Below are 24,300 nucleotides of genomic sequence, written 5' to 3'. Positions count from 1 at the left end.
ACTGTCGGTGTGTGTTGATGCCTCACTGGTTCCAGCCTAGTGTTGTCAATGTCATCTTGTTATGTAGAAGAAATAAAAATCAGTTGACATTGTGCTTCCGAGCATTACCTGTGTCTCATTGGGGTCTCCTCTCCTCTCTACTCTGTCTCATATATCAGACAGCTCAAAGGAACAGTCTCTCTCCTTCCTGACCACAAACTGGCTCACTTTTATAAATGTCACCAATAAAAGTATGAAAGAGATACATTCCCATTTCTGTCGATGTCCAGTAGCTCCTAGTTGACTGCTGAACAGCAGCTACGATCTGTGACACATCAACCCCTCTCTGTGTCCACAGATCTGCTCTACCTAGAACACTGTAGAAGAGAAGAGATTCTTCAGCAGAGACTCAACGAACGCAACCATTGAAATGGGTGAAGTGCGTTGTTTCTGTTATGTTAGAGAGCCCAATGGCTGACAATCCTTCTGTAGAGCATCACAACTGAGATTGAGGCCAGGCACCAATACTGACATGGCTTGAATACTTCCAGGAGAATAATGCTTGCTATGTACCAATGGATGACTGGCAAAAGAGACCACAGAGAAGGTGCCCTAGACAGTCCCTGGTTATTTGATGCTGATTGCATTCCAATTGTGAAGCCAGTCCCCCTTTCCCCCTTTAGGAAAGAAGAAGCCTCTCCCTGTCTACTGTCTGTTTTGGGCCTGCTTCCTGAAGGCTGCTCTCCAAACAGGCATGTTCCCCTGCCAGCCACCTGTCTGTCCCTCCCTCTTTATCATCTTTGTCCCACTCTAAACCTCACCTCCTCATACAGGTGTAGGGTCTTAGTGTAATCACCCTGTTCCAGAAGAGCTTTCCTGCATAAAATGTGTAGTGTATTTGAGATTTCAAAAGGCCTCTGAAGTTTGTAATTTCCACTTTGAGATTTCAGACTTCTGATCTTCCCTCACAAAAATGTTTTATCAACCCCTACAAAAGAAATGTATGAATTATACGACCCTCCCAACTCCACACACTGGCATCCTAATACGGAAACAAGAACACAAGAGAGAATACGGCAGACAGAGTGGGAGGGTCATCACAATTGACATGATCATTCACATTTCCTGATGCTGCAGGATTATTTTCCTGCTGTAGCAAACTGGCTCAAATTAATATCCTGCATGTGTAACCTCCTCAACTCCTACACTAGCTAGAGCTAGAGGGGAACCCAATCACAAATGTATACCTGCTCTTTGGAACAGACATAAGGTAAATCGATAGGAAAAGAGGTGTGTTTCAGTGTTAGATGTACTTGAGGAAAGTCCATGGTCCAGAAACTTGGCCTCATTACTGAGAGTTTGGCATCATTGTATGGATTCTTGATTGCAGCTATCTTAAGTCAAGTGATCTAGATAATAAAGCTAGGCCTGAAGTTTATGATGGAGAGAACCCTGGAGAGAACCCTGGAGAGGACCATGGAGAGAACCCTGGAGAGAACCATGGAGAGGACCATGGAGAGAACCATGGAGAGAACCCTGGAGAGAACCTTCATAATTGTTTGAAATAGTGTCTATTCTGAAATATGATAGCTGTTATAAGTATCTATTCTGAAATATGATAGCTGTTATAACTATCTATTCTTAAAGATGATAGCTGTTATACGTATCTATTCTGAAAGATGATATCTGTTATAAGTATCTATTCTGAAAGATGATATCTGTTATAAGTATCTATTCTGAAATATGATATGTGTGCACTAAATCATAGTTTGAGTAAACTTACTAGTTATTAAACCAAGAAGTACATAATGAGCGGATCAAGCTTGGAAACATATAATTGTCATGATATTGTAATGTACATATGAAGGCGTGGGAGCATAATTGTCTTTAAAATAGACAATGTAAAGCTCTATGCACAGCATAGCAGGCATTGTGACATGGGCTCTCTCCCTCTAAATGGTTTCTTTCTCTAAACGTTTTCCAACATGGATATCTTACTCAGGTTTCGTTACTACATGTGGCTTGTTTGGACTGAAATACCCACAAATGTGTAGGAAGAGCAGGACAATCGTTAGCCTGAACCCAGACCTGTTTGTGCTGTATATCCTACTCTTGGTGGTTTAGCATTGGAGTGTGATTGTTCACAATTTAGCATTCATAGGTCCACTAGTTATCCAAGTACTATTGACCTTTGGGTAATATAAAATATTTTCCAAACTATAACAGCTACATTTTCAGAAGGTTCTTGTTGTATATAAGTAATACTACAGTCTTCCTATAGTCTTCATGTAAGATAAACGTATTTTGCCCTCATATGAGATGAATGATGTCTACTTGCATGAAATAATTCTGGCTGTATGATGATCTTATGACGTTTTGTTTACCAATGTTATAGGTCCTGAATGTTGCAGCAACATACACTCATTACCATCATCAATAGCATGTTGTTTTGATAGAATTAGTTAGCAACATAAAGCTCCCACTTAGACACTATCATACTGTACAAAATTACTTTTATATTTTGACAAAATACAAGAATGCTTAAATAAATGTATACGGAAATATTTTAAATACAATTGAATTTGACTCCCCATCCATACAATAGTCTAGGCTAGCATGGAACTGAGAGAGAGAAATGAGCTCAGGTCATCAACTGTAAGGAAAGATTGTTGCTCATAAGTGAAAGACCAACTAATATACTAACATTTAAAACTCTGTACCTATCTAGAAGTTACCAAAATCTTTACAAAATTGGCAACAGAAGACTACAAAAGGAAATTGAGGTTGTGTAATAAATGATATACAAAGGCTTTGGTCAGTTTGTACAATCAACAATGGTTAATTTGGATATGTATAGATGCAAACCTCAAAAGGCTTTAAACTCTGGCAGGCCTTGCATTTCTATGCATTGTTGCAGTGAGAGTATTCTAGTAGCACAGTCAAGTAAAACACTTAAGTACAACTATAACAAATAACTTGTACCCGATTGAATAAAATGAAATTAAAATGTGTAAAACATATAGAATATTCTGAGAAATATAAATGAAATTAACTTTATTATAGAAATTGTTCCGGGAGACTGCTAGGGAAGACAAATACTTACATTTCGACATAACAAACTGAATTATATCGAAGACACAATCTACCGTTTTTAGCTACCAAAACTCCATTTCAGCGGTTAATGCTTTCCATTTACAATGTTTCTGCCAGCAAGCTTTTGAAAAGAAAAGAATAGAGAAACAGGCGTCTCATACCCAACTGGTACCTGGAATGATACAAACTTGTTTCACCAGAGTCCACATTCTGTACACAGACTGGGAGAGCTTCTTGATATACATTGATAAAAATTATTCATGGAAGAAAATTCTTCACAAATGATCTTCTTTTCAGCAGAAGCAAGGACCAACTCAGTTTCACTGTCCATCCACGTTGTTATTTTTTCATCATGACATACAACTGGCCATATACAAATACACCAAAAATGACATAAGTTGGAAACTGAAAACAGCAAGTTTTTTCCCCCCATTTATGATGTTACACCGGGCACTTTACAGAAGTCCTTTCTCTTTTTTTCTTCTTCAAGTCTTTGTGGCCAAAGAATGATAGAGAATGGCCCAATCCCAGTACAAAATAGTCTCTTTTAGAGTATTTTCTCAGGTCTGTAATAAAATACTGCCGGACAGACAATATCCAAGGAGTCACACGTTGAAAGTCTCTACTGTAGCCTGGGCCAGTACTGGGACATGTCTGCTTCACTGCCTGGTACTTGAACAGGAACAGATACTCCAGGAGAGATGAGACCTGACACAACCAACACAGAGCGGCGGATCAGTTCTGGCACCATATAATCAGTACCTTCTAGTGTCTGCTCAGTAACATTCATTGAAGTTTTAGCAAACACGCCAGTATTCTCATTACAGAATTATTGTAAACAAGAATCTCCATATAATTGACATGTTCAATATTCATTACAATTATTACAATTAATTATTTTTTTTTACATGTGAACATCAATATTACCTATCTATCAAAATACAGTGCCTTCAGAAAGCATTCACACCCCTTGACTTTTTGCACATTTAGTTGTTTTAGAAAGTGGAATTAAAATTGATTTTATTGTATTTTTTTGTCAACAATCTACACAAAATACTATAATGTCAAAGTAGTTGTTTTTTTAACATTTGTAAAACATTTATGAAAAATAAAACACTATCTATCTCGATAACACAAGTATTCATTCGATTACAGCTATGAGTCTTTCTGGGTAAGTCTCTAAGAGCTTTCCACACCTGGATTGTGCAACATTTGCCATTATTCTTTTCAAGATTCTTCAAGCTCTGTCAAATTTGTTGTTGATCATTGCCAGACAACCATTTTCAGGTCTTGCCATAGATTTTCAAGCAGATTTAAGTCAAAACCTTAACTCGGCCACTGAGGAACATTCACTGTCTTCTTGGTAAGCAGCTCCAGTGTAGATTTGGCCTTGTGTTTAAGGTTATTGTCCTGCTGAAACGTGAATTAATCTCACAGTGTCTGGTGGAAAGCAGACTGAACCAGGTTTTCCTCTAGGATTTTGCCTGTGCTTAGCTCCATTCCATTTATTTTTTATCCTGAAAATCTCCCTAGACCTTAATGATTACAAGCATACCCATAACATGATACAGCCACCACTATGCTTGAAATGTGGAGATTGGTACTCAGTAATGTGTTGTATTGGATTTTCCCCAAATATAACACTTTGTATTCAGGACAAAACGTGAATTGCTTTACCACATTTATTGCAGTATTACTTTGGTGCCTTGCTGCGAATATTTTTTATTCTGTACATTCCACTTTGACATTATGGGGTAATGTGTGTAGGTCTGTGACCAACAAAAAAATCAAAATTTAATACATTTTTAATTCAGGTTGTAATGCATAAAAATGTGGAAAAAGTCAAGGGGTGTGAATACCTTCTGAAGGCCTACTAACATTTGCAAATTATGTTTTGTAATTTCTTGGATTTTGTTTATTTTGTCATGCATTTTTCTCTGCTTACCTGTTGAGTTGCCTCCTGAACCAGCCATTGATTGGCTGTTCATATGTGCCTGCATATGAGGAGGGGTGTACGTGTCGTAGCTCCGTCCGTTGACTGAGGGACTGGTGGGCAGCATGCAGGAGTAGGAGGTCTGGCTGGACACAGGGGCCTAAGGGGACAACACACAGGCCAGTCAGATTCACCTGCTTCTCTGTCACCTAGCAACATCTCCTACTGTATCTACTAAGGGATGGGCCACGTCAAGCATGGGAACACAAATATTGTCTATCATATTTCAGCTAGAAATTCATCATAGTATTTAATACAGCATTGCAGGTTTCAGCATTAACTTGTGTGACAAGTATGTATTTTTATTTATTTAACCTTTATTTAACAAGGCAAATCAGTTAACTTCTTGGTGACAGGGGGGCAGTATTGAGTAGCTTGGATGAATAAGGTGCCCAGAGTAAACTTTTTAAACTCTTTGCCATTCCAATATACAGTGTAAATGGGGTCATATTGCACTTCCTAAGGATTCCACTAGATGCCAACAGTCTTTAGAACTTTGTTTCAGGCTTCTACTGTGAAGTGGGGACGAATGAGAGCTGATTGAGCCAGGTGTCTGGCAAAGTGCCACAGGCTCTAAGGCGCAGTCACGAGAGAGTTAGCTCTCGTTCCATTGCTTTTCTACAGACATAGGAATTCTCCGGTTGGAACATTATTGAACATTTATGATAAAAACATCCTAAAGATTGATTCTATACTTAGTTTGACAAGTTTCTACGACCTGTAATATACATTTTTGAACTTTTCGTCCGATGTTCGTCTGGACCTGAACGCGCGTTTGTATTTGTTTACCAAACGTGCTAACAAAAGAAGCTATTTGGACATAAATGATGGACATTATCGAACGAATCAAACATTTATCATGGAACTGGGATTCCTAGGAGTGCATTCTAATGAAGATCATCAAAGGTAAGTGAATATTTATAACGCTATTTCTGACTAATGTTGACTACACAATATGGCGGATATATTTTTGGCTGCTTTGTTGTCTGAACGCTGTACTCAGATTATTGCATGGTTTGCTTTTTCCGTAAAGTTTTTTTGAAATCTGACACAGCGGTTGCATTAAGGAGAAGTATATCTCTAATTCCATGTATAACACTTGTATTTTCATCAACATTTATAATGAGTATTTCTGTAAATAGATGTGGCTCTCTGCACAATTACCGCATGTTTTAGAACTACTGAATGTAACGCTCCAATGTAAAGTGAGATTTTTTTAAATATAAATATGCACTTTATCGAACATAACATACATGTATTGTGTAACATGAAGTCCTATGAGTGTCATCTGATGAAGATCATCACAGGTTATTGATTAATTTTTCTCTATTTGTGCTTTTTGTGACTCCTCTCTTTGGCTGGAAAAATGGCTGTGTTTTTCTGTGAGTTGGTGGTGACCTAACATAATTGTTTGTGGTGCATTCGCTGTAAAGCATTTTTTAAATCAGACACTGTGGCTGGATTAATGAGAATTTTATATTCAAAATGGTGTAAAATACATGTATGCTTGAGGAATTTTAATTATGAGATTTTTGTTGTTTTGAATTTGGCACCCTGCACTTTCACTGGCTGTTGGCGAGGTGGGGCACTACCGTCCCACATATCCCAGAGAGGTTTTAAGAACACATTCTTATTTACAATGATGGCCTAGGAGCAGTGGGTTAACTGCCTTATTCAAGGGCAGAACGACAGCTTTTTACCTTGTCAGCTCAAGAATTCAATCTAGCAACCTTTCGGGTTACTACTCCAACACTCTAATCACTAGGCTACCTGCCGTCGTATACTTTTTATAGGTTTTCAACATATCTTTATCATGGTCATTCATTTAGATGCTATACTAAGTAATTACAAAAACAATGCCAAAATACTGCTTTAATTATTGGATCTGGTAGTGATGTACTTACTTGCATAGGCAGGTTGTTGGCCATGGTGAAGTTTGGCATAGGTGGCAGGGCACTGTATGTGTTTGTAAGGGCTGTGTCTGGTCTTCCCAACATGGATCCTGATGAGAACGACACTGCAGGGGGAGGATATAGAAAGGTATTTTAGATACCATTCTGCACCTGATTGCCAATTGTATCATTGACATGCAGGAACATAGAATGGATTGTGTGGCTCTCCTGACTCTCACATATTTGTACACTAAATGTTTGTTCTCCATTCTGATTAGGCTACAGTACTAAAATCACAAAAATAGACCCTACAGGCAATACATGACGGTGGAATGTATCTGATGTAACATAAGGTTTTGATAAAGATCACTGACTCCAACCTGGTGCTGTGGTCTGTGGGATGGGCTGGTAGACACTGGTGCTGAAACTGCTGCTGATAGGGATGTGACTGGAAGAGTTACTGGCTTGTCGTCTTTGATTCCGTAATTTCTCCTCCCTCCTCCACTTTGCCCTTCTATTTGAAAACCACACCTGAAACCACAGTCATGTTTCAAAGGTTAGTGTTGGATTTGTCTGCTGTCACTTCTGTGAATGTGGTTATCACGTCCCTACATTCAAGGTGATGTTAATGGGCACAAGGAGCGGTTGCTGTACCTGTATTCTGGCCTCTGGGAGGTCAATTTTTGCAGCAAGTCTTTCCCTTGCGAAAACATCTGGATAGTGAGTTCTTTCAAACTCTGAAACAAAAACAACATTAGTATGAACTACAAAGGAAGTCATTAAATGTGCTATACATAACATATGCCTAAAAAAATCATTCAGACTAATGTAGTTGTTGAAAAACTGATCATTTGTAGTGAATCAATTATTCTGAAAACAGTATTCTGTGGTGATATTCAAAATAAATAGACCCAGTTATGAGTCAGCCATGATGCTTTACTTTTGTGTAAAAGAGATTCATTTAGTATCACCAGCTCTTAATGAGATTACTTTGGCCGAAAGTTGGACAAGAACCTGTGACAGTGGCGGTGTAATGTACCTTTCTCAAGCGCTTCTATCTGTTCTTGTGTGAACGAAGTGCGGTTCCTTTGCAATTTTCTTTTGAGCTGAAGTCTCATTTGGGTCTCATCCGAGTCTTCTCCATTCGAACTTATTGAATTAGTGTTCTCACCTCCACCGTCTGACTGTGGACAACCATCTGAAACATACAGAATCAATCAATCAATACAAGCTATCACTCCTTCTTCAGCTTCCATGCATAGCATGAGGTGCACCTGTTGGGAAGTAAATGTGATCATGTTAGAGTTTTACCCAAAACCCATCTGTGTGTAAAATATTATCTTAAAATAAGTGAAATGTTAAGACAGCTGGAAGAAGACTCTGCTTCTTCCAGCTGATATTGACTTGGTTTGACAATTCATTGCATTATTTCCACCAGATATTATTAGTTACGTCAGGCTATAGAAAAGGCTATACAATTTAGTGGGAAATTATTTATTTTGGCTTATATCTTTTATGACCATGTAACAATGCCTGTCGTGCTGAAATACAACAAAATGCGGTGGAACCTATTCAGATCCCCTGAAATGCTTTAAAATCCAAACGTTCCCTTTATAAATGTGAGCTTTTTCCACATGGATGTTTGTGCACCCTTTGAAATAACCCCCAACACTTGAATAAAAGCTATTTTTCACGACCACACAAAACCAAGAGCATAAGGGAAACTATTCAATTCACGGTCTATGGAGGGGTTGGCAAACTTTCGTGGGCAGAATTTTGAGGACACAATTGGAGAAGGCAACAAAGGGATTCTCTCGAGGCACTCAGTACCCTTCATTGTAGCTGGAGGATTCCAGTCAACAGACTTTTCAGCTTAGTATGTTAACCTTTATGCACTGCTATCATTAATCACTGTCTCCTAGGATGCCCTGTTCAACACCAGTTAGGATTTATACCTTCTTTAGGCCATAGAAGAAAATCACCCAGCACATACTGAATGAGACATCACTTGCTCAGCCCCTGTTTGTTAGAGCTACATAAAGGGGACAGGGAAACCAACAGTGAGTTACGGGGGCCTCAGTGAGTGGCGTTGTTAAACACTTTATTCAGCATCCCTTTGCTCCATTACATTATGTCTATGTAGCAAGATGATATAGACTGGTTATGTAGGCCTAGATAAATCTGCTTTGACAGTTTATTGTGCAGGCGATTACCATTTTACGTTTCGTGTGATTTTTTCTACATGCCCGGGCAGGTTGCTCAGTATAGTCATAAACTGTATTCGTAAGGAATATAAGGAATATAATCTTGATATATTTAAAAAAAAAAAAAAACACATCAGCAGTGACCCATCATCATATGTGGGTATCTTATTCACTCTGCGTTGACGTTATGTGTATGTCTTTCTGACAGATTTGTAGTTTCAAAACCAAATGCATTATTCAGAACCAGGTGTAAACATACGCAACGATTAAGTTATCCCCTTTAAATGTCTCTCCAAAAAGAAAGTTTATCAGTGGCCAGTGCGCTATAGTTTTGTAGCTAATCTGTCAAAAGGAGTGAATGTGCTTCCTATTATCCCTCAGCCAGATCAACTGTCGCTAGATCAACTGTCGGATTTGTTTTCATTAATGAAAGACGCTGGGAAATATACCGTTCCATAGTATCACGTGTCGCAATCAGTGAGGCGTAAAACAAGCCAAAATATAGAGAACCTTAAAAAGAAACTTAAAACATTCTGGGACCCCCTGAAAGAGAAAGTGCTTAAACCCTATAGACAGCTTTAGTCCTCTAGAAAGAAAAATAAGATCAGAAAAACTGTCACGTTGATCCCTAAAAACACGAAATAGCTAGGGAGAGCTTTTACCCTCTCCTTGTGAAAGAGTTCTCTCTTTTTAGGCCCTGTCACTCTGATGAATTCGTTATTTTATTCACTGTTGCATGGCGTTTATCAGATTGAGACCATATTTGTCCCCCTCTGAGACCTCACCCAACCGCATGCTTCCAGAGTAATGGATTCTTAATGCCCTTGAAATCGCACTCCACGCAAGTATAGACACTTATGGCAGAACATAAGTGAACATATGATGTTGGTATAGCTGGTTGTGTTGTTTACACACACATTTTGAATAGTCAGGATAAAATAGATACATTTGAAGTACAAACAACAACAGCGTTATTATTCAAATATAATAATATTAGCCTATATCATTGTGATAAGATTATACAGCTTTAGATTATATACTTAATACTATTATGATACTATTATAATAACAGTAGTGCCTAGTTAATAATAATAATAATAATAATAATAATAACAAAAAATAAAATAAAATAAATATATATATATTATTGCTAATAAAAAATAGGCTACCATTTGTTACTCATGACACTTGGTCACCTGCCATCATCACCTGTCATCATCGCCTGTCATCATCGCCTGTCATCATCACCTGTCATCATCACTTGTCATCATCACCTGTCATCATCACCTTTCATCGTCACCTTTCATCTTCACCTTTCATCCACCTTAATGTAATTGTTGGGGTTACTTCATTCTACCAAGAGCTCCAAAGCCAACAGGACTTTAAGAGTTGGAAAAAAAAATTATCGTGAATTTTTTTTAAATGTAGGCCCATCAAAGCAATTCTCGAGACAGAAATAGTTGCCAACAACAACAAAAAACTGCAGATATTATGAGGGAGAAAACACGTTTATTTGTATATCTATCGTGTCCATACTTTATTGTTTAGTTCTCTTAAAACTGACGTGTCTAATTGGCAAGTGATGCCATATCGTGTCCAGAGGTCTCCAGTGGAACATTTCTACAGCTGTCTCCTCAAACTAGACGCTTATTCATGTCGCCTTAATGAGAAACAAAACGTTCTCTAATGAGCAATTACATAGCGACAGACCTGTTCCCATAACAAATTCTTGCGTGTGACAGAAACATCCTTTGTACAGATATTCCGCACACAGCTTCAGATATTTTTCATCCTCGGTCAATGCAAAATATAGTAGGCCTATAGGCCTAGGAATGGATCAATCGTGCAGACTAAATCGTGAAGACTAAATTGTGAAGTTACAACCATATTGTAAAAAAGTTGATAGAAAAACATGTCAAGAATTTGCAATGTAATAACTAGTCGAATCAACCAAGTAATCTGTGAATCTCAACAAGCTCTCACATCAGAATTAGACGTTCATCTATGCTTCCCAAAAGTGTTTGGTTACTTCTCTGCATATAGACCAGCAAATTAATTATAGTTCCATGCATAAGTCAGATAAGTCTAATGAACCAGATGCGTTAGTGATAAACAATATCCGCTGAACTCAAAGATTTTCGAATTTTTCAAAGATGTTCGATATTCCCATGTTACTTTAAACAATGTAGCAATAATTAACCTAATAATGTTGTGACAGGATAAAATAAAAATGAAATATTATTGTTTATCTTGGTAATAACACTATTGTAATAATATAGACATAATACAATCATACAGCCTACGATACTACTACTAATAATAATAATAATAATAGTAATTAATCGTTATAAAAACAACATAATAAAGACACCTGCACTTCACTCGTCCAATCCAGTGATTATCTTACCTGGGTTGGGCTGTCCTGGCACAGAGGTTCCGGGGTACCAGCCCGGGCGGGTCCCCCACGTCCCAGTCTGACCGTTCAGCATTCTCAACTTCTCATACATGCCATCTGCGCCCATCTGTTGCTTCTCGCTAGCCAGGTTGCGCAGTACTCTGTTTATCGACGACACCTGAAAGACAAATCCAAAATCCTTCACATTAATTAAACGTGCTTGGCGCTTGTTTCCCTTGTTGTGATGGCACATTGGCTTGCAAGTGATCTGTCACATAAGTGCATGCATACCCTCACATTCACAATATGTATTTGGATAAGAAAATCGCTATCGAAATGGGAGATTAACAAAATATCAATTGCATTTTCAATTTGTGTAATTATTCTGAAACAGGTGCATAATCATAACCAATATGGAGGTCAGTTGTTCATGGTAATTTTTTAAGCGTATAGGCCTATAAAAATAACTTACACTCAATGAACTTACACTGGGTATATTATCGTTTGTGCAGACCCCCTCGGATAGCAGTCTGTCACGAATTTCCCACGCGAAGATTGACGGGCACTCCCTCTTGTATACTGCAATTTTTCCGACCACCTCGGGAGTTGCTACTCTTGGTTTGCTACCCCCGATCGCCCTTGGTCTGATGGAGCCGGTTTCATAGTATCTGCCCAGAATCTTACTCACACAGCCGTTTGACACCTAAATAGAAAACAATAGACACAAATCACATACATTATTTAAGACTAATGTGAAATATATGTTTATACTACAAACATTGTTACGCTTACGTTTTCATTGTCCAGCACTTGAACTTTTGCATCACCATGGGTCTATAACACAAGAAATATACCTTGAATGGTACGGTAATTTAATTTGCACTGGATCACGGCATCTACTTTGGATGGTTGTGTTTGCAGGTTGTATCCTAACATATCCTGGTATCACCACAAACCATAATTCATTGCTACAATGAAGTAGCCTATTTATTCGTGCGTAATATTATATTTTCAAAACTGCAACTTAAAATGGTTTGAACTGACAATAGTTGGACGTGCATTGAGTTGGTCTATATTCTAAATAAAAATCACGCATTAGGAATCTTATTCTAAAGCGTTTTACTGATGCAGACAGAGAGAAGAATGCAGTGTTATCACCTGCAGAATCCTGGATATATCGCACGGCCGCGCGCCACTGTGAGCAAGCTCGACTATTTTCTGTCTGGTGGTGTCGGGCAGGGGTCTGCCGTTGACGAACACTCCGCCAAGCTGATTCACTCCGCTGTGACCTGGGCAGAGACAGGGGATGCACTCTCTTTAGTTAAGCCATTAATCAAGAGCTGTGATTAAAAAAAACAGCAGCCTCTTCAATACAGATGTCTCCGATGCAAGCGTTTAGATGTTAACTATGCAAAATAAAAGTTAGCAAACAGAACAGGAGACAAGAAACTAAACTGGACGTTCAGCACCAAACATCGGGAAAATCACGCTGGAATTTGAAGTCTGTAATGATTGCCATTGTTCATCTGTCATATGCTCTAAATGCTTTCCGATGTCATTATTTTCTACATTATTGTTCTAATCACACGAGCAGAACATTGATTAGCGGTGTGGTATGATCTCGACCAAAACATCTCCAGCCCACTGATCCGAGATTTGTGCATCTTTGCAAAGCTTTAAGATCAAATAGCGTAATGGCATTTGCGGCGCAGCATTTTAAGGTAGTAATTACAGTATAATTTCAAGACTTAAAAACAAATCGTCACCTAATCCAACTTTATATCAACTTGATATTACACCAGCTAAAACACCATAAACGCAAATTTAAACAGGTTTCATGCGAGTTCATTATAGCAATATCCAGTTTAGGATAGCCCAGAAAACCAAACCAAACCTGAAGTCCAATAGAAAAGCAGCCTCCTTTGTATCCGCCTACGTCTGCTCTAGTTGTCCGCTCCCTTCCCTTCGAAGCCTCCCGTTAAATTGACTCCAAGAGCACAAGCTCCTTAGCAATAAATAAGCTCCAAATATAGAAGAGGGGGAAAATATGATGAGCCTGGCTGACATTTGTCTTTAGAGTAAAGCTAGCTACACGTCAAGTTTGATGTTAATTTCTGGAAATAGGCGGAAGTCGCCCTGGATCATGCATGGAAGGCTAATTGAAAAGATCAGTTGGAGCACTTGTGGCAGGCATGTCACTTTATGACACTGCTCTGCTTTTGAAAATGGCATCGTCACGACAAATAGTAGCATGATAAAACGACCCTTTCTGTCTGCATTTGGATATCACTCAGACTAAATTGGACTCTACTCATTTACCCTTCAAGGGAAGCTTCATTTTATGGTAGCCAAGGGGCTGTGCGCGGGCACGAGGATGGGAGCGCGCGTCGCTCTTAATATATCAAAAGTGACAACCTTTTTTTTTCAAGCGACAAACCATATTTGTTATTATGAGTGCTGTAGATGTTTGCACTCTCTCTTGTTTTATATATGTACTGTTATTGTTTTCAAATAATAATTAAATAAGCCCTACATCAATTATAACATTACATTAGGCCTTAAAAAATAAAATTATACCTGCTTGTGAATTTGTTGTCTACTAATTTGTGAATTTAGCACAATGCTAAATTCACAAATTCTAGCCAAAACCAGGGCGTAAATACAGGCTATTCGCCCAGGAGAAGACTGCTGTAAGAGCAAATCCATCGCTATGTTGAGGTTAATTCCAGGATTAGATAAAATCAATTGTGTTTGTGCATTTGATAGTCCAGCAGGGAAAAGCATATTGAAGATTTATTGGCTTTGAACGCGCCTCCCGTATAGGCCTAGTGCTCATATAAATTCACTTGATCACTGCCACACAGAGATAAGAATATCCAATCTAACTTTCACTCGAAAGGTTAAATCTCAATCATTAAATAATTCCCCACGGCGAGTGGTGTCGATCTCGCCTGGTGGCAATGATTATGCGCCTTGTATTCTATTGCAAGTCAATTAATAGGAAAACATATGGCGTCAATTTGGACGCTCAGTTCCATATACACCCAGGAGTTATTAGCACAAAGCCTGCAGAGCCAGCCGCGACCTTTAGACAAACTGAAGGCCTCACCCGAATCATATCTGCTCAGTATTTCGCTCAAGAGATCACCACAGTCCATTGCCATCACAATGTAAAAATGTAACATGAGATAAATGAAGGCATAGTTCTATACAATCTTGATGACAGGATAATACATAGCCCTAATATTTTGGTAGCCAGTAGGTCCATTTAAAAAGTAAGGACAGAGACAATGTACATTTTGATGCGGATTTTTTTTTTCATGCAAAGAAAAAACGAGTATATTGCAATTATTTGAAGACCTCCGTTTTCTTTTCAAACGTGAGAGGGAATATGGGACTTCACATCACCGTTCAATTATTGAATATGGCCTACTTAAACTGACCTAGATTCAAATGCTTTGTTTGGTTGGAGGTCTTTCAAGTGTATGCGTCACATCTTCCCTCTGATCCTACGTCTATAACTTGTTAAATTTAGGTCTGATATTAAAAAAAATATACATGAAGTGCAAGGCTAAGCCAAGACAATATAATGTATTGGCATAAATATGAAAGCACACTACAGCACAAACGTGTCGTTGATTTTAAGAGAATGAGAGTAAGCCATTCCACACACCTTCGTTATAGTCATACACCTCTTGTCCAGCATTAAAAAAGAAAATATATGTATTTTATTGTCACTCTGTCAATGAGGATGAATTATGAATTACTGAATAGCATCTCAAATATGTAAATACTCCTCTAACGTTTATAGTCCCAATGTGTTCATAAAAAAATACTCTGAAAGTCTCATCAAAGCATTACCCCTCACACTGTGGTTATACAGAACGAATAACATTTTCATAAACATGACATATTCTCCACGAGATGCATGCAATGTCCATTGGTGCATATATAATGGACAATGTGAATTGGCACACCCCAACTGGCGTTTCTGAAATGTTATTTTATCATATTTCTTTCTTTCTTTCTTTCTATTGGTGTTGTATTATTATTGTGTAGGCCTATACGTGACAACAAAGCTTATTTGGAAGTTGTATGTAATTAGACAATAAATACAACCATCGAGGCCTTCTACATCCTGCTAGCCTCTTCTCTGATAGTTCGTGATAGTGCAGGTGCAGATATTGGGTATATTTCAGTTGTTACACGTACAGGTTAACAGAAGCATACTAGTCAAAGTCCACTGATACAAATACAACTGTGTGGATCAAAATAATGAGAATGAGCATATATAAAACATTCCTAATTCAGAAAATGTAAACATGTCGAAAAATCTTGGCCTTATTCTACACAAACATGCAAACTAACATATGCAGCATAAACGTTATGTTTCTTTACAGCTCAGTGTATATAGTTACTCTGAAAAAAACATTCACTTACTGTTTTGCATCATGGACGCGACGCCAGATTCCCACGTGGCCCGGTTATAGTATTCTATTAGTCATGGGGAAAGAATAGCAATGATTAGTATTGCTAATAATATTACAATACTCAGGATACATACACATCGCAGACATTGATTTGGTGCAATTAGACAATTACGGTGGGAACTATATCACTCATGAATACCTCAGGGTGCATTAGGCTATTTATTCATTGATATTTCATAATATGAGAGCATAATATCGTTTGTTGTTCTATAGATTTTTGAATATATATATATATTCCGTGTTTAAACTTGCCTGGAAACAGTGTGGACTGTCCGCTTAAAACAATTTAAAGAATCTCTCATCTGCTTCTCACTAGTTAATATATTCTCCCTATGGACAAAGCAAAACAATTTATTAGTAGGCACCTGAGCTTTCGTTTTTATTAAGTCAGACTTACTGGAATATTTTCTAAATCATTTCATGAGATAAATAGCATTGCAGTAATTTTAGAAAACGTTAAATAGTTTATTATCAGCTTTTGAGTGTATTTTAGGTGTATTGAGAGTAAGCTGGCTACCTTTAGGAAATAATGTTAAGGAATTTTGAATTAATTTGCATATTAAGAGCTCAAATATTACTGTTATTATATTGTCCGTGAAAACTTTAGTCAGTAATATAGGTTTAAGATGTCTTTATATGTAGTCGTCTAGTGACACACGCTGTCTACCTCGCTTGGCTGCTTTGGAAAGTGACATCGGGAGGGGGTGAAGGCTCTCCAACAAAGCCTGCAGAATTTCAACAATGGCGTCCTTTCTGCTTCTACACCAGAACCCAGAGAGCATAACTCAAGCTCACTAACTAGCTACACAGCCTCGAACTAAACGTACCAACAACTCTCAGGAATACAAAGAGCTGTAGGGAGCAACCCCCTCCCACTGCAACCATGCCCAGCACAACACCCTCTCACAACGCCACAGTTACACTGCTGCTTGCCGTGACCCGGTGCCCGTATCCCTCTGCTTTTTTGTTTGTCTCGATTTGGAAAATAGAAACGCAATTTCTTGTTTTAAATATCTGGAGGTAATTCTGTTGCTGGTGTGTGTCGTTAGGATTGTAAAAAAATATACAACAGCTCAGTGGGGTGCTCAATTGGAAAAAGACAATTGCCATAAAGAGCCCATTCAAAACATTTGCCGAAAAGGAGGCCACTAAGGAAATAGTCCACGCTTTGATTTTCTCCCTTTTTATCTTCTCCTTTTTAAACAGGCAATGGACTGACCGTGTGTGTATTTACAGTGTGCAGCCACAAATAAATAGCCTATAGCTTACATCCAAGCATAGAGCCAAGCTGCTATTCATGTGTATGAAGATATTCTAAAGAAGCTGTAAATTCAACGAACTCGTCATCATAACTCATCATTTATAATCATTTTCTAAAATAAAGTTAGGAAAATGAAATGCACTATTAGTTCACTGATTATATGCGTTTATAATTAGACAGGTGTAGCTACAAAGCATGTATTTGATTTTTCTCATTCTCTCTTCTAATTATTTTCAAATGCAATAATGCAATGGGCAAATGGGGAAGAGCAAAGTAAAGGGTCTCGAGTTTATTTTGATTGTATGTGTAAAATAATCCATTAACCTTTAATCATTCAACTCATTTGATATAGAAATTAATTAAGCATAAACTTAACCCGGAAGCAGTCTATTTGTAAACCACACTTTTTCATGTCATGAGGTGTCAATAATTAGCTTATTGTGCAAGTCTAACTTGAATTGTATAATTTATTTGATGCCGTGTGTAAAAGAGGAAGGCCTCATCTGCATTTTGCCCGTTTTAATTCACAACTACAACCATTTTAATTGAACATGCATCTTCAGACTTGTAAGACCTATATTATTCCTGATTATTCCCTTCATTTATATGCAGAAAAACTCCATAAATGAACAATGTCCTGGCAGGAAGTTGAACACAGTAACATTTGATATATCTACCACTATATATAGCTTCCATATATTTTGCTAATAGACTACAGCAATATCGTACTGGGAGAGTCAAATGCATAATGCACAGCCTAATGTTATAAATCATATTAGGTAACTAACCACTAATATAAACAATGGTTTTGAAGTTGTGATTTTTCTGTATTGTCTTATATTTGTAGTACGTAAAACGTAACTATGCACTTATTCTAATCATTATTACCTTGTGTGGAGAAATAGCTATAATAGACTAATCTATTTGAGTTTATTTCTGAATTATTTTCACATATATATCCTGCATGTTAAAAACATTACTATTTGAGTTCAGTAAGTATAATACTTAAATTGTCATTGAATAGAGGAAAATGTATCCTGAAAATGATTAAACATTTGCCAAACTTAGGAAAAAGTTAAAATAACATTTTTTGTGATGGCGCCCGGGTGAGGCCGACTGTATGATTCAACTTGACACCCTTGATCATCGCATCATCACGTCCCCATTCTTTGGACTGATCATTGTCTTGGCCTGACTTTTTACTCTTCCCTGTCATACATAAGCATTAAGATAACTGCAAGCACCGACGGAATAAAAGCATAAGCACAGTATAAATACATAAGGAGGAACCTAAATGTTCAAATTAGGCTGCCACTAGTCTGCGTACCAAAGTTCCTTTGTTAAATGATCAGCACTAAAAACTTTTGAGCCGTTCGGACTCTTCCTAAATTACAAAAACTTAAACGTTATTAACTTGTAGTTTAATTAGCATTTCCAACACTTAACCTACTTTTTGATGTTTCACTCTAAAATGGTGTAATGTGTACGCTATAGGCTATACGAGTGAATAATGTGTGTTGAAATGTAGGCTAGGTACAAAGTGCCAAGAAATCAGAGCTTACCTTTTTGAGGCATCCTGTGTACACTGCAGCCAAAGCCCCTGTTGATAAGTCTGAGCACAAATGAGACGGAGCCACAGTGCTGTATAGCCCCTGCGAAGAGTTTGTCTTGTATATATGTTCCAAGTGATCTTGAATAGAGATGGAAATCCCTGCGAAGGAAGCAGAGATTGACAATAAAATGGGTTGTCAGGGCAGCGCGAGACTGAAAATGTGCGCTCGTGAGTTGGTGAGAGAGAGAGAGAGAGAGAGAGAGAGAGGGAGAGAGAGAGAGAGGGTAGCGCAGAGCAGCGCACCTATGCTGATTGGTGATGGTACAAGTGTATTAATGTATGTGTTCCTGGTCTGTGCCTCGCCTCCACTCCTCTTCAGTGCCGATTAGCAGTGCCTGACCTCTGTCATCATCTTCCAGCGAAACACTTCCTCCTACTCCGCCGTGCAGAGCGGGAAACGGGGCAGAGCCAGTGCTAGCTTTTCAAACCTACTAATAACTCTGCACATGCAAATTCACTTCTCCCTCTCTAACATACACACACACGCACGCATACACGCACGCACACGCATACACACACACGCACACGCACATTCACACACACACACACACACACACACACACACACACACACACACACACACACACACACACACACACACACACACACACACACACATACACACACACACACACACACACACACACACACACACACACATACTGAAAATGTCCTTTAGAAATGCTATTGGATGCTATTGAAGGCTAACCATTGGATAAGGAACGGCAAGTGCAACTCACAGGGCTCCACCATCGTGGAACGCAGACAAGCTTTCCTACACTAACGATGAACCTGAAGTTATACATGGACATACATGGTGCGCGCCGACCTCAAATTGATCAACATTAACAATTTGCAGTCCATCTTTATCGTTTACACTGATAATCCACTGATAAAGACCAACAAAGCACCACTTTACTAATTTAGCCTACATAAATTGATAGCTTATCTATTTGTAATATTAACATTTATATATATATATATATATATATATATATATATATATCTAAAGGCTGAATTGAAATATTCAGTTTAGGAATTATCTGGCTATCACTTCTGAAAGCGATCTTGGCGCAGCAGCCAGAAGTGCAGTGTCATAATTGCAAACTTTCTGCACTTGTCGCTGTTGATTATGACATCACATGGTAGATTTGGTTGTTAAAACCAAAATTACAAAAAATATCTATGGACTAAATTAATATAATAGCGAGAACGATAATCTTACTTCATTTTCAATGGACCGAATGATAGCCAAGACGCAGCGTCCAAGCTTCTATAGGACAGATAACACAGGACGTAAATATAAGCAAATTACTTTGCAGTCATGACCACACAGCAGACCTACATTTGTTGAATGCCTGGCCATTAACGCACACCATACACTCCAAATCAACCCCTCCGTTCCTGCATTTGACTTTACACTTAGAGCACCAGTCTCGGCTATGGGTGTTCCCATCATTTATTCAAATGGAATAGATTCCGGGTCGTGGGATAAGAAACAGGGGGGGGGGGGGGGGGGGGCTGTGGCATGGCGGGGTAACCTACAAGAGGGGAGAAAAGTGTCGGGAGACGCAGAGCATAAAATGAAGTCGTGGATGCATACACTTGACTTCCTTTGACATGTGAAAAGTGCTAAAAGTCAGAGCTCATCAATAAACTGAATAAGTCCTGACAACCATTGCATTCCCAACTAAAGTACAATGAGAAGACAAACGACACTGCCAAAGAGTTTGCATCGCAATGAAAGGGCGGCTAGGATAATGAGCTGCCGCGATCGTCATGCACTGTCATCTCGAGTCCCGTGGTGAAACTCTGTCACTTCCTAATATTTGCACAAAACTTTAATTCCACTCCTCTACAATCCTTGCTGCAAATTCTTATGACGTGGACGGTTTACTGTTGCCTACACACTGTTTTTGCAGTGCGCAGAAGTGCTAACGAAGTTAGGCTACCAATGTGGCTATTTTTTTTATTCCAAGGAACGCTGCTGTCATACGTGGAATATATAGTTAGACGCAGTAAAGTAGGCTATATGTGTCTTAGAATCAGGAATAAAATAGCAAATTATTCTAATTACATTATTTGTATAAGAGCAAGATTATATTTATCTGTAGGCTGCATAAACTATATGCCACCCTTACAATGGGGTTGCATTGCTTAAGGTTTCTGTGTAGTAAAATATAGTTAATAGTATGTCAAAACCAAAGATTTTTACGATGGCTTTTTTAAAAACTTGTGCTCCCGAGTGGCACAGCGGTCTAAGGCCCTGCATCGCAGTGCTAGAGGTGTCACTACAGACCCTGGTACGATTCCAGGCTGTATCACATCCGGCCGTGATTGGGATACCTATAGTGCGGCGCACAATTGCCCCAGCGGGTTAGGGTTTGTTCGGGGTAGGCCGTCATTGTAAATAAGAATTTGTTCTTAACTGACTTGCCTGGTTAAATAAATACTAACGTTTGAATATGATATCTGATTAAGCTTTTTGAGCATGCACAGCATAGGCCAAACATTTTATGCATGCAAATAAACAAAACATGACACTGTCAACGCATGTTGAAAATGTAGTTATACTTGCTTTGATGCACATCAATGGGCGAAATACATCATTACAAGTTTACCCTAAAACCAGGCTAAAAAAACTCCGTCTTTCATGTCCATAAACCCACTGAAAACCACTGCTAACAACATTTGTTATATTGTAATGTACAAACCACAATTCCTTCTGCTTCACTCCATTCAATGAGAAGATCCCAGATCAAGCTGTTGAAACAATGCTCAACAATAGCACCTATGGATCATTTCATTCTTTTGAAAGATGTAATCCGCCTTGTTGTTTTCTTGTGGTTGAGTTATCGTGTTACTTGACTCCAGAACACATTTCTCGAAATCAACAAGTGAAAAACAACAACATTTAAAATGTAAATCCATTCATTGGAACAACTCAGGAAACATTCACGAGTTGCAATTGCTATGTGGAAAACTATCAATTAGCGCAGTTTTGGATTAGCACAAAGTACTTTCTCAGACCATGGGAAAATACTGTAATCTTCTCGCTCTTTTCCCCTCCGGCAAAGAGTGGTTTTTGAGCACCCCCTAAAAGTTTTTACCCCCCCCCCCTCAAAACATCATAAGAGGAGGTGGCACTGAATGTGGCTGACGTCATCATTGAAAACAGGACAGAGAGAGAGAGAGAGAGAGAGAGAGAGAGAGAGAGAGAGAGAGAGAGAGAGAGAGAAGTATCAGCCGAAGCGAATAAAGTGGGTTGATACAGCCATTGATTTATAAGAAGTTATGGACAGGATGGCTGTGGGGAACGTGAGGTTTATTATTATATTCAACAGCTAACTAGTAGTCTAGCACTTGATATTGGAGTATCACAGCTAACAAATTATAAATTGCTGCTAGGCTATACTTGACATAAATTATCTACTGTTGAATTAATACATGTTTTGTCATATAGGTCTAACCATTAACTCCTGTATGGAGGGGGTAGTAACCTGTTTTGCTATGGCTATACCTGCAGGCCTATGTGTTTATTAATTGTGATGCAGGCCCATCTTCCGAATGTAAAGTGCAACTAAAGATCTTGACATATTTCATGAAATGGTTCATTGCCAGATTATTTACTTCCTGACAGCAGCATAAACATATTGCTCTATAAATGCCCCTAAATAGGAAGGTGTGGAAATTGTTCAATTTAGTCACGAGGTAAACTGCAGTGTACATACAGTACACTCACGGACGTGTTGTCATACTCACATGCTTTTAACAATTTAAAAGGGCATACAACTAGAACAATAGCCTACGGTTATATCAACTCTAAAACCTAATAACACACGAAACACAACAATAATTATTATCATTTGTATTATTTATATTATTAGCCTAAGCATTAAACATGCTTACGTAAAACTGTAGTTGGATTAAATCCATCAAAGGCTATGTTTACATTTCTTAAATCCATTGTCTAGCTTGTTTAACTTTTTAAGCAATCTGGACAACATTCCCCTACTTACTATCACGTGAAGACTTACCTCGGGTTCAATAAACATGTTTCCTCGAAGCTCAATGGGAACACTTATGCAAAGGAAAAATATGTTTGCAGACGGCTTTGCTGAATAGTAAGGATTCATATATCCTAGCCACTAAGCCAGGAACGCAATATAAAGCGTAATGGCTGACAGATAAATATTTTTAAAGTCCTACCTGGAAGAACGTAAAGATCCGCTTCACTTGTGTTTCCAGTCAGTGTTGATCATCATAAAACAGAAGAAAGAATATATAGAATGTGACATTTAGAGTCCATGGTTTTCATGTATTGAGTTGCAGGTCTGTTTCCAAGTCGATGATCATATAAAATGACCCTGTCGCTTCTACCACCAACTTTCCCATAATATCATCCACAACTTGGCAGTGATTGGCCGCAGTGACGCTACACGTCACTTTGGACACCACTTATCACTCTGCTAACTAGGAAGTCGCGGGAGATGTCCAAACCCACTTGTGCATTACGCTTATGCTCATGCAATATATGCCAGCCTATACAATTTTTTATGAGAATAACCACTCGTATGCCAATCAAACAGAATGCATTGATGAGCTAATGTCCTATTTATCTCCGATTTTCATCTATTTAGTCACTTTCTAGCTGATTTGGTTGATGTAGCCTAAGTCGTGTGTATTGTGATCGGTGTCAAGTTCGAATAGTCATAATTTCTGATGCATTGTGTTCAGTGTCAAGTTCGAATAGTCATAATTTCTGATGCATTGTGTTCAGTGTCAAGTTCGAATAGTCATAATTTCTGATGCATTGTGTTCAGTGTCAAGTTCGAATAGTCATAATTTATGATGCATTGTGTTCAGAGTGTCAAGTTCGAATAGTCATAATTTATGATGCATTGTGTTCAGAGTGTCAAGTTAGAATAGTCATAATTTCTGCCTAGCGGTTAGAGCGTTGGGTCAATAACTGAAAGTTTGCTGGCTTGAATCCCTGAGCTGACAAGGTACAATAATTCTGTCTTTCTGCTCCTGAGCAAGGCAGTTAACGCCGTGGATGTCGATTAAAGCAGCCCCCGCACCTCTCTGATTCAGAGGGTTTGGGTTAAATGGAGAAGACACATTTTAGTTGTACAACTGACTAGGCTTTCCCCTAATGTCTGATGCGTTGAGTTCAGTGTCAAGTTAAAATAGTCATAATTTCTGATGCATTGTGTTCAGAGTGTCGAGTTATTTTTGGATGTAAGTTACAGCCCTCTGCAGCCTAAACAAGAGCAGTACAGAAAATAGCCTAAAACAAAGTAGGATATTGACACCAATTAAGCCTAAACGTTAGACTGACTGGTTCATTATTTGGTAAACTAGGTCTTAGCCTGGACTAA

General features: G+C 38.4%; 1 protein-coding gene across 38 annotated transcripts; it reads right to left on the bottom strand.

Annotated features, from left to right (window-relative positions):
• Positions 1-2,996: 2,996 nt before the first annotated feature.
• Positions 2,997-23,713, bottom strand: LOC110498955 (paired box protein Pax-6-like). 38 transcript variants are annotated; one of them, XM_090211768.1, is made up of 14 exons: positions 23,129-23,713; positions 18,870-19,018; positions 16,299-16,376; positions 15,997-16,050; positions 12,715-12,845; positions 12,349-12,390; positions 12,029-12,259; positions 11,569-11,734; positions 7,997-8,155; positions 7,612-7,694; positions 7,332-7,488; positions 6,970-7,082; positions 5,018-5,165; positions 2,997-3,780 (listed from the first exon to the last, which is right to left on the bottom strand). In XM_090211768.1, the coding sequence occupies exons 4-14, from the start codon at positions 16,007-16,009 to the stop codon at positions 3,695-3,697; spliced, it is 1,329 nt and encodes a 442-aa protein (XP_090067894.1). In that variant the 5' UTR covers positions 16,010-16,050; positions 16,299-16,376; positions 18,870-19,018; positions 23,129-23,713; the 3' UTR covers positions 2,997-3,694. The 38 variants fall into 38 exon arrangements, with proteins under 38 accessions (XP_090067894.1, XP_090067919.1, XP_090067932.1 ...); XM_090211793.1 differs by having other exon boundaries at positions 12,044-12,259; XM_090211806.1 differs by having other exon boundaries at positions 7,338-7,488; positions 12,044-12,259.
• Between the last annotated feature and the right edge of the window lie 587 nt (positions 23,714-24,300).

Source organism: Oncorhynchus mykiss, chromosome 2 (assembly GCF_057628025.1).
Source record: "Oncorhynchus mykiss isolate SJ-2025 chromosome 2, ASM5762802v1, whole genome shotgun sequence".
NCBI classification, from domain to species: domain Eukaryota; kingdom Metazoa; phylum Chordata; class Actinopteri; order Salmoniformes; family Salmonidae; genus Oncorhynchus; species Oncorhynchus mykiss.
This window is presented reverse-complemented; position numbering and strand designations above follow the sequence as displayed.